The sequence below is a fragment of the Phascolarctos cinereus genome, unplaced genomic scaffold, assembly GCF_003287225.1.
Source record: "Phascolarctos cinereus isolate Bilbo 61053 unplaced genomic scaffold, phaCin_HiC Scaffold_8;HRSCAF=390, whole genome shotgun sequence".
In the NCBI taxonomy this organism is placed as follows: domain Eukaryota; kingdom Metazoa; phylum Chordata; class Mammalia; order Diprotodontia; family Phascolarctidae; genus Phascolarctos; species Phascolarctos cinereus.
Genome location: NW_027556291.1, coordinates 69518409 through 69533330, shown reverse-complemented (window position 1 = coordinate 69533330; position 14922 = coordinate 69518409). Strand labels below are relative to the sequence as shown.

The window sequence follows — 14922 nt, the reverse complement described above, 5'->3', positions numbered from 1 at the left end:
ATTTCCTCTTTCTCCTACTTTCCCTTCTGCCCCCCAGAAAAAAAAAAGTAAATACAAAACAAAAAACCTTTGTAACAAATCACATAGTCAAGCAAGACAGATTCCAAAAATGTATGCCTCATTCTGCACCCTGCGTCCACCAGCTGTCTGTCAGGAGGTAGGCAGCATGTATTATCAGGAGTTCCCTGGAATCATGCTTGATCAGACTGGTCAGAGTTCTTTCAGAGATGCTTATCTTTACAGTATTGTTGTTATTACATAAATTGTTCTCCTGGTTCTGCTCACTTCACTCTGCATCAGTTCATAGGAGTCTTCCCAGGTTTCTCTGAAACCATTTCTTACAGCAGGGCAATATTCCATTACATTCAGATGCCATCATCTCTTCAGTCAGCCCCCAATAGATGGGCACCTCTTAGTTTCTAGTTCTTTGACACTAGCTAGAAATATTTTTTCATCCTGCCTCCCTATTGACTACGCTGAGCTGTCTCAACAAACATTGGAGGCAGGATATGAACCCAGGTTTTCCTTATTTGGACTATAGAAAAAGGGTTGTGAGGAGACCAGTCTGGAGAGAGAAAAAGGGAGCAGGAGCATAAGATTGGGCTAGTAAGATGGGGACAGAATTAGTGTTTGGGGGGTGGGGAGGAACGGGCAGGACTGCTGGCGACCAAGTATCTAAAATAGGATGATTCTGACCTCAGTGGTCCCTTTCCCCACCAAGTCCTGACACTCTCGCCAACAATGTGTGTTCCTCCCAACCCCAGAACTATGCTTCTGACATCACCTGCCTGGTTGCCCTGCATGAGCTGTATAATTACATCAACAAATATTATGACCAGGTGAGAGGCAGGTGGGCTTCTGGTGGGGGTTGGAGAAGGGCCTAGAACCTTGGAGGGGAGAGGGGAGAACCCTTAAGGTTAGATATCTAGAACCACTTAAAGTTAGAGAGGAGGTGGAGGGAGTGGGGAGCTGAGTAATCAGCTTTGCTTGGACCACAGCTTTGCTTTAATCCCTAACATCTTGAAATGCCTTCAGAGGGGAAATCATTTCCCAAGTGCCAGACCCAAACTCCCTGAAAAAAGGGATCCTGACACCCAAGCTCAGAGTGGCTGTGCTGGGAGTGATGGTGTACGCCTCATCTCTCCCAGAGGTGCTCTGGGATGGGTGCTTCCAAAAGGTTTGCTCCAATTCTATGGGAAGGCCCCAGAGGGGGAGCCTGCCCTTGCCTAGGGAAGACTTCATTATGGTCTCCAAGGTTCAGCAGAGACAGAATTGGGGGAGGGGTAAAAAGGAAGGGGAGCCCAGGAAGGCAATGCTAGCTGATCAGATCTCCCTGGCTTCTTTCCAGATTATCAGTGCCCTGGAAGAGGACCCTGTGGGCCAGAAGATGCAGCTGGCCTACAGGCTTCAACAGATTGCCGCTCTGGTGGAGAACAAAGTTACTGACTTGTGAGGCCCTACCACCCAGGGGCCAGATCTTGGGCCAAGGAGAAGGAGATGGACCTGACTGGGGTGTGGGAGCTGCCCCAGCCAGGCCCTCCAGCTTAAAATCAACTGTCAGGGACCCCTCTCTCTTACCAGTAGTGCCTTTTGTCCCAGCTCCCTAGAGACCCAACTGGGTGACTCCGTCCTTACCGACTTTCCCTCCCCTCCCCCCAAAATGGAGCTAGAGAGGGCTTTAGAGCCTCTCTCTCCAGGACCCTCAAAAGAGGTTTGGGGTAGAGTGAGCCAGGAGGCTGGGTGGGGCACTGTTGGTACCCAGAGTAGTGGTCAAAGCTTGACCCTATTTTTCACAAGTATGGAGGAAATAGTGGGAAATAAACCCTATCTGGGACACTCTTCTGTAGTGAAGAAGGGGTAGGGGGTCAAACATTCAGGACTTCCCACTCAAGCCAGTCTGGCCTAGCCTGTGGCTTCCCCTTGCCCTGGTCACTAGGATCATTAGTGGGGGTAGTATGGGAGGGGAGCACCCAACTTTGCTTTTCTTATTGAGGCCTGTTAACTAAGGCATAGCTAGTCTCAGGCAGCCCAGGGTTATCCTAATTCACACCAGCTCCTGCCCTTTTTGGGATACTTAAAGGATGGCCTACACCCCTCCCATCTCACCCCCCCCATCCCATATATTTATTTACTTGCTGGAAAATTCCATTTGGAAATAAATGAGATCAAAGCCTTTAAAAAAAGTTTAAAATAATCTTCTCTTGTCATATTTCCTCATATTTCCTGAGGAGGACCATCGTCTTCACTTTTCAGAGGCCTGTTGCTGGGTCATAAGGGTGTGGGGATAGGGAGACAGGAATGACGCAGAAGAAATCCTGATCCTAGTAGCAATAGCTGGGGCTGGGAGCACAATTGCTGGGAGTGGGGGAAGACAGTAGAGTGCAAACTGTGGCACACACACACACACACACACACACACACACACACACACACACACACACACACACACTCAGCTCCTCTCTCTCCTGATTCTCCTCCCTCTCTGACCAATCTTTCTCAGTCTCCTATGCTGGATCCTTCTCAAGATCATGCCTTTGAACCATAGGTGACCCTCAGGGCTCTGTTCTGGGCCCTCTTCTCTTCTCACTCTAGACTGCTTTACTTGGGGATCTCAACAGCTCCCAAGGATTTAATTTCTATCTCTATGCTGATGATTCTCCCATCTACCCATCTTCTTTTTTTTTTTTTTGGCAGTTGGGGTTAAGTGACTTGCCCAGGATCACACAGCTAGTAAATGGCAAGTATTTGGTCTGAGACTGGATTTGAACTCAGGTCCTCCTGACTTCAGGGCCGGTGCTCTATCCACTGCGCCACCTAGCTGGCCCCCATCTACCCATCTTGCCCTAACACTCCTTCAGTCTGGCATCTCCAACTGTCTTTCAGTCTTCTCGAATTGTATGTCCAGTAGACATCTTAAACACAAGTCTAAAACTGAACCCATCATCCTTCCCTTAACCCCTTCCCACCCATGCTCCACCCCACCCCCCCGCCCCCACCCCGTCCCACCCTTCCCGGTTACTGTAAGCCCAGAGACAGGGATAGGAGACGGTTCTAGGTTCGGGGCAAAAACTGAGAGAGTGCGGTTGGCGCTTTTTGAAAAACCACTCAGCCGACTTCTGTGGAGCGTTTTCTGGGGATGGTAGTACAAAAGGAGACGGTCCACTCCTCCCCTCCAGACCGGTGAGGCTGAGGCAAGCAGTAACACCATTTTCCCAGGTCCCCGGGCTGGCAACATGTTGATCTCGACTCCTCCCGAAATTTCACACCCCCATATCCAGACCCGCGAAGGCTAGTCAATTCTCCTTTGCGACATTTCCCAAATTCTACCCCATTTCCTTTCTGACACTCCCTCCCTCCTTCCTCCATTCAGCCACAAAAGTGTTTTTCTTAAAGTGCGGGTTCGATCATGCCACCCCCGCGCCGCCACCCCCGCAAACCCCGGTGACTCCCTATTACCTCCAGGATCAAGTACAAAATGCTCTGTTTGGTGCTCAAGGCCCTTCATGGCTCAGCCCCCTCCTACCTTCCCAGCCTTCTTACCCCTTACTCCTGGACATGTACTCTTCGGTCTGGTGACCCCAGTCTCCTGGCTGCTCCTCCAACAAGACCTTCCATCTCTCTGCTCTGGGCATTCTCTCTGGCTGTCCCTCAATGCTCCCCCTCCCCCAAGCTTGACCACAGATCTCCCCGGCTTCCTTAAGTCCCAACTAAAACCACATCTCCTACAGGCAGCCCTCCCCAAGCCCTCTGAATTCCGGGGCCTTCCCTCTGGTCATTATTTCCTAGTGATCCTGTATAGAACTTGCTTTGGACAGATTTGTTTGCATGTTGTGTCCCTCCCTCCGCCCCCGCCCCCGCCATTAGATTGTGGGCTCTTTGAAGATTACCTTTTGTCTTAGCTTTTGGCACTGTGCCTGGTACTCATCAGGTGCTTAATAAATGTTTATTGACTGACCGCCTGCAAAATCCCTGCTGGGTCAGCCCAATATGGGGGAGTGGGGAAGAGGGGTAGAAGGCGGCTTGGGTCGCGGAGAGAGGAGGAGAGGTCGAACGGGAATGAGGGCCGTACTTGATTGAATATACTCAACAAACATTTCTGACCGAACGCCGGGAAGCGGGATGCAAAGACCACAGAGAAAGGCCGAGGAAGGGCACTCTAACGTCGGGGATGCTGGCGTGGCCGGTGGGAATGCATGGAGGGAGCAGCCTCCCTGGCAGGCCGAGAGTCAGGAATGGCAGGTAGCCATCCAGTTCGTCTGGAACAAATCGGGCGAGGGTAATGGGGATCAAAAGGCAGAGAAGTGGACAGAAAAAAACGGCATTGGCGGGGTCAGTCTGCCCCAGTCATTTTTTGGATGGGGAAACTGAGGCCCACAGAGACCACAAGGTGGTGAGGAAGCGCCCTCAGGGCGTTTCGAAAAACCAGCCAATGAGCGCTGGGTGCGGGGCGTTGGCTGGGTGGGAGGGGGGACCAGCGTATAAAAGGACAGCACCGGAGGGAGCCACTCCACCCCTAGCGATCTCTGAGGTGTGGGGATGCTGTCTCTGGACAGCTCCCCTTCGAGGTCCGCGTAACTCACACGCGGGCACCTGCTCCAAGCTTCCAGCTCACTTCTCTCTCTCTCCGCCGTCCAGGCGATCCAGTGCCACGTCGTCCGGGAACGAGGGGGCCGGTGACCGCGTGCCGGCACGCTCGCACAAATGCGGTCCGGGCCAAATCGGATGGACTTCGCAGCTGCGGAGATGAGCAACGAGAAAGGTAGGCACCAGGCCCGACGGGCCCAGGATCCAGAACAGACGGGACGGGGCAAGGCCAGCCAGGGCCAGGCAAAAAGCTGGGAGCAGGATCCTGGGCCACGCGCCGTGGCTGTGCCCCGAGCGGGCGAGCTCCGAGGGGACCGCAGAGCCTTCGGCTCTGGCTCACCAGTGCTCTCTTCTCTCCAATCCTGCCCCGCCCCGTCCCGTCCTGTTCCGTCCCCGCCTCCCGTAGAACCTAACCCGCCCAACTCAGACCAGAACAGCGAGAAGAAGCCGCAGAAGAAGGAAGGGGGCGGGGCGGGCGACGCTGGGGGTAGCTCCCCGCAATCGCGGGGGGGCCAGTCCAAGCAGCCCCGGTGGCGGCGGCGGCAGAAGCAACAGCGGCAGTCCCTGCTCCCGCGGCCCCCACCGCCATTGCCTCCGCCACTGCCTCCACCATTGCCTCCCCTGCCGCCGCCGCCGGCCGAGCCGAAGAACCAGCACGTGCAGCCCAAGTAAGTGCGCGCGACAGCCAGGTGGGGGGCAGATCCCCTAGGAGGGGAGGCTCGACATTCTCTGGGAGGGAGGCCCAAGTTGTACGGGGGGGTGGGGTGATGGCGCAGCAGGTGCCGATCAGAGTCAATCCGAGACACTGGGGTGAGGGGGGTCGGGGGAGGAGGGGCGCGAGTTCTGGGCGGCCTGGCCCGGAAAGCCAGGCAGGATGGACCCCCCAGGGCCAGTCGGGGGGATTCTGGGAGTTCAGAGGCTTTCTAGCGGGGGTGGGGTGGAGGGTGGAGGGGGCGTGGCAGGTCCCGGGCTGGCCACTCTTTACCCCTAGACTTAGGAGAAAAGCCTCCAAGAAGTTGAAACAGACTGAGGAACTGATGAGCCTCTTTCGGTCGGGAGAGTAGAGACAGGCAGAGAGACCAGCTCACCCATGGACCCCCACAGGGTGCTTATAGGACTTGAGAGTTTAGAACTGGAACATGTAGTCCAGGTGGCCGATGTTGTCAGATTCCCTGGGGAAGTCTCTGTTTCGGGAGTATGTGCCTTTAAGAGTTAAAGGACCAGGACCCTCAGCGAGTCGGTAGAGTGGACTTTTTTGGGTGGTAGGGGGAGGGGACCTTTCCACTGACATACCTTTCCCTTCCCTAAAAGCAGCTGAGAATCTATTTATAACCCTTTCCCTGGCCAGCCGAGTGAAATCACCCCAGCTATAAATGCCCCTCAATCCACTCTCCCCACAGTAGAGATAAGGTCTCCCTCCTCCCAAAAAAATTCCAAAAGGAGAAATTGACGTCAACCCCCCATCCCCACTCCCTACCTCCAACAGGCTAGGCCAAGTGACTGAGGGCAGAACACCCGAGCTCTTCAGACCTTGGTGTTGGGGACTGGGGGATCAGTTAGATAGATTTTCCTGGTAACCCCCTGACTTGGGGTAGAGTAGGTAGGGGTGTAGTGTGCTGGTGAGGTCAAGATGAGCTCAAGCAGCAGCAGCAGCGACAGGTAGGGGGGTGCCCTCAAGTCTGTGGGTCTAGATAGAGAAATGGACCTCTTTCTGGGATTCTCTCTGCCCAGAGTAGAGCTGGGCAGCCCTGGAGAATGTGGGGGGGAGGGGCAGTGGAGTGTGGGGGAGGAAGGGAACCTGGTGGGACAAACTGGAAATTGGAGGGAGGACTGGGGGAATCCAAGAAGGCTTGGAGGGTATAACCTGAGGACTTCCCTCTCCACCCCTACCAACAAGTTCACATCTTGCATGTGGCCAAGAGTTCATTGACCCGGAGGTGAGAGCTGATCGGGTGCTACCCCCCATGGTACTGGAGGGCCTTCTGGGCTCTGATGATGAAGAACAGGAAGACCCCACCGATTACTGCAGGGGTAATGGAGAGCTGCCAAAGCCAACTTGGCCTCCCCCCTTTGGATGGGAGGTGGGGGATAAAGGGTCCATCCCAGGGCAGGCAGCCTGAATAAAGAGAAACAAAGGCAGCTTCGGTCTCTCCCCTCTCAGGAAGGGAAGGGGATGGAGGTGGGAGGACCAAGCCAATAACACCAAACCCCTTCTTGTTCCCCTGCCCTCTGTTTTCTTATGCGGGGGGGGGGGGGAGGACAGACAGAGAAGGAGACAAAGGTTTCATCCATAGGGAGCTCAGCGAGCCTATGTGGGCCATTGGAGTATGGTCCCAATGATTAGCACAAATAGTGAGCCTGTAAGGGATGGGGGTGGCTAGGCAGAGGCACCTGGACTGACTCGGGGCCTTGGAGAAGTGGTATCCTAACAACGGGTAGGTAGGCCTGAAGTCTTTCCATCCGCCTTCCCTCCCCCCACCCCAAGGTGGTTACTACCCAGTGAAGATTGGAGACCTGTTCAATGGACGATACCACGTGGTTCGAAAGCTGGGGTGGGGCCACTTCTCTACTGTCTGGCTCTGCTGGGATATCCAGTGAGTGACCCCTCTCCCACACCCTCCTCCTGGCCCATTTGGCCAATCTCGCTCTCCCCCCTCCCATCCTTGGATTTGAGGACCCAGACAGTGACGTTGGTGGTGACAGGTAATCGGGGGTCTCTTTTTTAGGCGGAAGCGGTTTGTGGCCCTGAAGGTGGTGAAGAGTGCTGTCCACTATACTGAGACTGCCGTGGATGAGATCAAACTGCTCAAATGTGTAAGTCCTCACCGTGCTTTTTGGACTTCCGTGTGTGTGCCCCGCCCCCATCCCACTAGAAGCGCGGACAGTAAGAAGCAGGAGGGGGAGAGAGAGCTCAGAGGAACAAATTCCCCGATGGCGTGGAAGGCTCTCTGGACTCCTCTGCTCCTCACCTCGTCCCCCACCCCCATCATAGTCTTGATGCCTCCAGGTCCGGGACAGCGATCCCAGTGACCCCAAGAGGGAGACTGTCGTGCAACTCATCGATGACTTCAGAATCTCAGGGATCAATGGTGTCCGTATCCTTGGGAGTTTGGCTAATTCTGAGGGTTTGGGCAGCGTGCAGGGGGACTGGAGAGGGGGATTAGGAATAGGAATAGGTGACGTCCTTACCCTCTGCATTACTGCCCTGTTGAAAAAATAAATAAATAAAAGGGGGGGGGGGATTACCAAGAAGTAATCGGTGGCCAAGGATTCCCTTGGGTTTGGAAGCCCCTCTGGAAAGCTGTCTTGGGGGAGTGGGGAGCCATCTTCCCCCCCCATCCCCTCACCTACCCCCCCAGCACCGAGAGGGAATGTCCTTGTTCAGTTCGATGTGCCTTCACTCCTCTGCCCGGCCAGATGTATGCATGGTATTGGAGGTTCTGGGTCACCAGCTCCTCAAATGGATCATCAAATCTAACTACCAAGGCCTTCCCCTCCCCTGTGTGAAGACCATCATGCGGCAGGTGGGGCTGGCTTGGGACCTGGGCTGGGGGGTGGGCAGGGGGCACTCAAGAAGGGAAGGGAGCTCCTTGGGAATCAGCTGAGACCCAAAGCTAGTAAGTCTTATTATTTGTCGGGCACTGTTCCGAGTACTGGGAAGGCAAAGATAGGATCCATACCCTTGGGGAGTGGATATTCTAATAGGGCCCTGGTTGGCTAATTAATTGCTTACTGACCTCTTCCCAGTCTTGACAGTGTTGAGTATGTGTGAGCCTACAATTAGAAGTGCTCCAGGTTCGGCCTCTTACTTAACCTGGTGAATCACTCCATCTCATTCACATAACCTCAGGCCTCCAGGGCAGTAGAGAAGTCAGTCATAGCTTTAGTCAGAAGGCCAGAGTAGGAATCCCAGCTCTGAAGCTTGTCACTTCACTGCCTTAGGCCTCTGTTCCTCATCCTGTATTCTCAGGTTATGGAATTATGTTTCTAGATTGGGTTTATGGTTACTCTACTGGACTTCTGCAATGTAGCTGCTAGCTACTCTATTCTGTTGAACAACTCTCTTCTATTTTTTAACTAATATCAAATTGTTTTTTATAATTTCTGACTTGTAGTATAGTTTTAAGATCTCATTGTACTAGGCCCTCATCATTCATCCATCTATCTATCTATCTATCTATCTATCTATCTATCTATCTATCTGTCTATCTATCTCTAATTTCCTTTGAGTCTTGACCTCAGAACTCTGGATCAAATTCTGTTATTATCTTCTAGTTCTTAATCAGATAAACTCTTGATCATTTGGTTGGTATGTGGGCCTAAGTTTATTCATCTGTAAAATGAAGAGTTCAGGCCAAATAACCTCTTAAGGTCTTTCCCTACTCCAATCGGTGAGCCTATGATTCTCCACTGGTGGGGGTGAGGAGAAGCTTGGGGAAATCCAGTTGATCATTGATGGTTCCACCGCTAGGTGCTGCAGGGCCTGGATTACCTCCACACCAAATGTAAGATCATCCACACTGACATCAAGCCGGAGAACATTCTTCTGTGTGTGGGTGAGGTCTACATCCGAAGGCTGGCAGCAGAGGCTACATTGTGGCAGCAGTCGGGGGCCCCACCTATCTCTGGCAACACTGGTACTGCTTGGGCTGGGGATGTGGGAGTGGGGGAGGCACCTTCCCTTAGCCCTGGCCCTCTTGTCCCCCAGCCCCTGGGATCTAAGAATTCCCTCTGCCATCTGACCCCCTTAACTTTTCTCTTCTCTCTCTCTCTCTCTCTCTCTCTCTCTCTCTCTCTCTCTCTCTCTCTCTCTCTCTCTCTCTCTCTCCCCCTCTCCCTCCCTCTCCCTCTCTCCCTCCCCCCCCCTCTCTCTCTCCCTCTCTCTCTCCTCCCCACACCTCCTCTCTCTGGCCTGTCGTCTTGGCCTACTCTAGTGAGCTCTGCGCCCCAGCAGATCACGGTAAGTTGGTACCCTGGTACCTGTCCCATGCTTCTGAGTTTACTCAAAGTTTGTGTTCTCCTCCCGTGGGACATACTAAAGGTGCAGGGATGAGAGAAGCAAAATTTGGGGGCAGGGCCCCCCTTATTTCCACTACCCAGTCCTGGGAGGAAGCTGGGCTGTGGCTGGGGGTAGTGCTGGCTGAAGCCTTGTTGAACAAACCTAGTTAATAAATTTACCTCACAGTCTCTGAGAACTGGGACACACGATGTAAGTTACTCGTCAAGTTTGTCAATCAAAGTCAATTCTTCAGAGTTCTTTTTGAATATCATTTGTTCAATCTACTCGGGAATGGTGGGTTGGAGAGTGGAGGAGACTTGCCCTGCCCTCAGGGAGCTTAGGAGGACAGTCTACCAGCAGGCCCCAATTCCCAATAATCTGCTCGTGAATAGGTTGCTTGGTCTGACATTCCCAGACTAGGTCCCATCCAGCCTGTAGTGAGTGACCTATGAATGAAGTTAATAGCTAGCCTTTAAGAAAGGGTATGTTGGGAAAACAAGCCTTCACGTCCCAGGACACTGTGGATCTGACCAACCATTGAAAGATATAATTGATAACTCAGATCAGACGTCTGTAAAACAGGGAGTGCTTGTACCAGGGTCGTAGGACATCAGAACTAGTAGGGTCATAGAGGCTCCTAACCCCACCCCACCCCCTCCTTACAGAGGAGGAAACTGAAGGGCCAGAAGGGGGAGGAGGGGCTTTGAGGGCTAAAAAAAAGGGGGGGGAAGGAGCTTGGCCTGAATAGTAGAGCTGGGCCATCAAGAGAGGGAGTTGGGGGATCTATTTACCAATTCCTAGGATCATAGAATTAGCCCTCAAAGGGACCTTAGAGGTAATCTAGTCAAGCTCCCTTACTTTACAGTAAGGGGCAGTTAGGGGGTGCCACAGTTCAAAGAGCGCTGGGCGTAGAGGCAAGAAGACCTGAGTTCAAATTTAGCCTCAGACATTTACTAGCTGAGTGACCCTGGGCAAGTCATTGCCCCCCCTCTGCCTCAGTTTACTCAACTGTAAAAGAGGGATAGCACCTGTGTCCCAGGGTTGTTGTGGGGATCAGAAAAAGATAATCATTGAGTAAGCACTATATAAATGTTAGATATTATTATTTACAAAGGAGTGACTGGGTAGGGGGAGATAGGGACGTGTACTCTGAACTCTCCTGGGGCCTTTGGACTGTGCTTGTGACCTTGAGGGCTGATGAACCAATCTGGGGCTTCCTCAGCTTGGAACTGCTAATGGGGGAGGTCCATGTGAGCCAAACCTTTGCTTCTCAGAGGGGGAGGGGTTCCTCTCCTCCCCCCTCCCCACCCTTCATACACCTGGGCTCCTCTCTGCTTAGAATGTCAGGCTCTCTAAGAACAAGAAGAAGAAGATGAGACGCAAGCAGAAACGGCAGAAGCAGCTCCTGGAGGAACGCCTTCGGGACCTGCAGCGCCTGGAGGACCTGGAGGGTGAGAGGGGCCTGGAAGGCCTGCTGGCTCCACCATCCCAGCCCCCTGACATGGACTCAGATGAAGCTGTAGGGGCCACATGTGAGTGAGGCTTCCTCTGCCGGGGGAGGGAGGAAGAGGGAAGGGCTACCTCCCTGCCCCTCATCATACCTGGCCTTTATTCAGCCCCTCTGGGAGAGATCAGGTGGGAGGTACGAAGGCTCACCCTATCTCCCACAGGCACCAACTCACAGCTGGGCGAAAGCAGCGGGACCACCCTTGCTGAGGCGTCTGGGGGCAGCTTGGCATGCAGTCCCCAGAGCCTGACTTCCTCTTCAGGCTGTCACCCGTGGGGAGGTGGAGGGGCCTCCCCGGCCTCTTCCTCACCACCTTGGGGACAACGCGCAGGCAACCGAGGCTTCAGCCCTGACTCACAGACTTCTGGATTTTCGGGGTCCCTCTTCTCCCCCACCTCGGGCTCCACCCTTTCAGGCTTTTCAAACCGTCAGGAGAAGGGGAGACTTTGCTCCCTCAACAGTAAGTGGGGGTCACATGGCTGGACTGATTAGGAAGGCTCCACCTGTCTGGAGCCCCCTTTTCAGCCCCCTCTCCTTACCTTCCCCTGACTCAGGAACATTCAATGCCTCAGACTTCCTGGTGAACCCTTTGGAACCACAGAATGCAGACAAGATCAAGATTAAAATCGCTGATCTCGGCAATGCTTGCTGGGTGGTATGACAGGGGAAGCAGGGAATCGCCCCTTTTGCCTTCCTGAGGTCTCCACAGGCCTCTTTGGCCCCTAGGCTGTGGTCAGGCAGTCACCCCATAAAATGGGCTATGCATGTGCAAAGATTTCTGGGGTAATCTTGGTCTCCCACCTTCCCCCTCCGCCCCCCCTCCCCCCAGTAGTGTAATCATTTTATTGATAAGGCCAGCACCTTTATTAATAAAGTCATTTGGCTGTCTCTCTTAGATCGAAGACAGTCATGGCGGTAGGCTCAGGGCTTGTGGGTTATTTTGGAAGAGAAGTGTTCAAAAGGATGCCAGGCAACTCTGATTGGTTAACAGTTAGTGAGAGAATGAATATTCCAATGGGGGACTGGACCTGAACTTTGATTAAATCATCTTCTTTATAAATAACCACCCAAACCTGAGTAGAACACAATGGCTATCCCCACTCTGAGTGGGGTCTGAACAAGAAAGTTAGTCCAATCTCGTTATCAGCAATGTCCTTCAAGAGACTGAACTTTTAAAATCAGGACTTTAGAAAAAAGGGAGAGAAATCTGGATCTCCCCAAATCATTTCTCTCATTCCCCCATTTGATTCTATTGAGAGGCAGGACTCCTCAATGAATCACTAATTGATATGAAGAATGTTACATCAAGAGTTTCTAACTGTCCCACCTTTTCTTAGTGGACAGCCCCAGACTGGAAGTCAGGGGTCCTGTCTGGGGTATAATCTTGGGGTGCTGCTGTATGATCCTAGCCAAGGGCCTAGGGCATGCACTAAAGCCAAGCATGCCAGGGCTACTTCTACTGGGTGGCAGCCAGTGGGAGGCTCAGTACCTGGATCAGCTCATCCCTGCTGATCTCCAATCAGGGATCTGGGATGGTTTTTGTTTTTTGTTTTCGCTTTTTGGTGAGGCAATCAGGGTTAAGTGACTTGCCCAGGGTCACACAGCTAGTAAGTGACATGTGTCTGAGACTGGATTTGAACTCACGTACTCCTGACTCCAAGGCTGCAGCTCTATCCACTGTGCCACCTAGCTGCCCCTGGGGATGGGTTTTTTTTTAAAGTATTTTGATAACTATTTCAATAGAATTAATTTCCTTTGTAATCCTGGTGATTCATTTTAAACTGTGACAAAAATGGTTAAGAACCCCTGCTGTGGGTAGAGTAGTCCAGAGAGGAGGGGGGAAGTTAGGTTCCCCCATCTGACTTCACCCCCACCTCCCCCCACCCCCCACTCCCTCATGTCCCAAGGAGACCATTTTCTCAGGGCCAAGGCCCCAAGCACTTCTAGTACCAATGGAGTCAAGTGGGAAGGTCTTGGGCATTAGAAGGCAGGTATGGGTGGTTCGGAGAGCAGGGCTAGCTGAATTCTGTTCCTCAGACTTGAGGCCGGCCATACTGGTTCTGGCAGGCCCCGTCTGCAGCAACTTCTTTCCCTTACTCCCAAGCACAAGCACTTTACTGAGGACATCCAGACCAGACAGTACCGGGCAATCGAGGTGCTTATCGGAGCAGAGTATAGCACACCTGCTGATATCTGGAGCACTGCCTGCATGGTAGATATCACCGATAGGACCCCATGCTCCTTGACCCACCATGCCACTCCTTACTGCCTTTGTCTTTCCATCCCACTTATTCAAGATATGGCTCTAGGGCCAACACCAGCCCTTCTCTTGGGCCTCAAGAGTCAACTCAACCCCTTCTCTCTTTATCCCCATCCAGGCTTTTGAGCTGGCCACAGGAGACTATCTGTTTGAGCCACACTCCGGAGAAACCTATACTCGAGATGAAGGTGGGTGAGGTACACACAGAGAGGGAAATGAGACTCACTGTTAGCACCTGGGGGACAAGCGAAAGGGAGGAAAGTGGGAGGGGCAGAGCACTTACTGTAGCTCTCGTCTCCCTCCCAGATCACATTGCCCACATTGTGGAACTCCTTGGAGACATCCCTCCAGCCTTTGCCCTCTCTGGCCGCTATTCACGGGAATATTTCACTAGACACGGTACTAAGCTGCAGGGGCCTCTGGGAGACAGGAGGGGGTGGAAAATCAGGTGAATCACACTCCTCAATTTCTAGCCAGGCTGCCTAGTGCCAAGTGCTGAAAGCCAGGTTTTTCCATTTTAGCCAGACTAGCCAAGTGTCCCGAGTGGCCAGTGCCTCTCTCCGGGAGCTCCCATTTTCCTGTGGGTCATTCCTTTCTGCTCAGAGGTAGTACCAAGCTGTGTGTGCTAAATACCAACTCAGGTGCCAGGCACTGTCCTAAGGGGCTGGTATTGGCGCTGGAGCCGTATCTTGAACAATAAGTGGGACAGAAAGACAAAAGCAGGAAGGAGTGGCGTGGGGGGTCCTATCAGAGAAGTTACAGCCATATTTGTCCAGTGGGAACTGGAGCTGAGAAAACTCAGATGGCCTGTGTGGAGGAAGACGCAAGCAGGTAACCAACTTCTAAGTAAGCTAACCAACTCTGGCTGTCCTAGGTGAGCTCCGTCACATTAAAAATCTCAAGCACTGGGGTCTGTATGAAGTCCTCATGGAGAAGTATGAGTGGTCACTGGAGCAGGCAACACAGTTCACAGACTTTCTGCTGCCCATGATGGAGTATATCCCCGAAAGGCGGGCCACTGCTGCTCAGTGCCTCCAGCACCCCTGGCTCAACTCCTAAGCCCAACTCCTCCTGTTCTCCCTGCCCTAGTTTGCTGTGGTAGAGGGTGGCCTGCTTTTGAAATGTGCCTTGGGACCATGCCAGATGGGGGAGGAGACCATCTCAAGAGGTCAAGGCACTGCTTCAAGTGCAGTCAGCCCCAGCCCCCAGGCACCAGGCTCACCTAATCAACGCCTGTGCCACTGGAGAGGCTTCCAAAGCTGACCCCAGTCTCCCCCATCTCTCGGAACCTTGGTGCACCCTCCTTTCAGGCCCATAGATAGCGTGCTAACTTATGCTGGATCATTTTAGCCAGCAGTGTTTCTGGAGAAGGATTTAGAGTTGTTTTCCAACCTGGTTTCCTCCTTTCTGATCCCAATTTTCAGCTCAGGGCAAAAAAAAAAAAAAGCAATAAAATTGTTTTTCTTACTGAAGATCTTGCTTGGTGTGAAACTCATTTGTCAGGCAGGCTTGGCTAGAGTCTGATGGGGCCCAGGAGGGGCAGGGAAGGAGAGAAGTTAGATACTTTCTGGG

The 14922-nt window shown here is 52.9% G+C and overlaps 2 protein-coding genes across 5 annotated transcripts in view; both read left to right on the top strand.

Annotated features, from left to right (window-relative positions):
• Positions 1–2212, top strand: part of PLXNB3 (plexin B3) — a 44686-nt gene extending 42474 nt beyond the window's left edge. The window contains 2 exon segments of the mRNA XM_020977292.2: positions 765–839; positions 1349–2212. Coding sequence (XP_020832951.1) covers positions 765–839; positions 1349–1453 — 180 coding nt within the window. The 3' untranslated portion in view covers positions 1454–2212.
• Positions 2213–4548: 2336 nt separating this feature from the next.
• On the top strand, positions 4549–14822 carry SRPK3 (SRSF protein kinase 3). Of its 4 annotated transcripts, none has more exons than XM_020977235.2 (16): positions 4549–4759; positions 4991–5252; positions 6482–6615; positions 7070–7178; positions 7311–7398; positions 7592–7679; positions 8002–8108; positions 9056–9221; positions 9519–9544; positions 10923–11115; positions 11353–11550; positions 11645–11745; positions 13195–13302; positions 13469–13538; positions 13657–13749; positions 14225–14822. In XM_020977235.2, exons 1-16 carry the CDS (start codon positions 4702–4704, stop codon positions 14407–14409), a joined length of 1986 nt encoding a protein of 661 aa, XP_020832894.1. In that variant the 5' UTR covers positions 4549–4701; the 3' UTR covers positions 14410–14822. The 4 variants fall into 4 exon arrangements, with proteins under 4 accessions (XP_020832894.1, XP_020832893.1, XP_078003951.1 ...); XM_020977234.2 differs by having other exon boundaries at positions 4550–4759; positions 11254–11550; XM_020977236.2 differs by lacking the exons at positions 4549–4759; positions 4991–5252 and adding an exon at positions 5602–6243 and having other exon boundaries at positions 11254–11550.
• Positions 14823–14922: the final 100 nt, after the last annotated feature.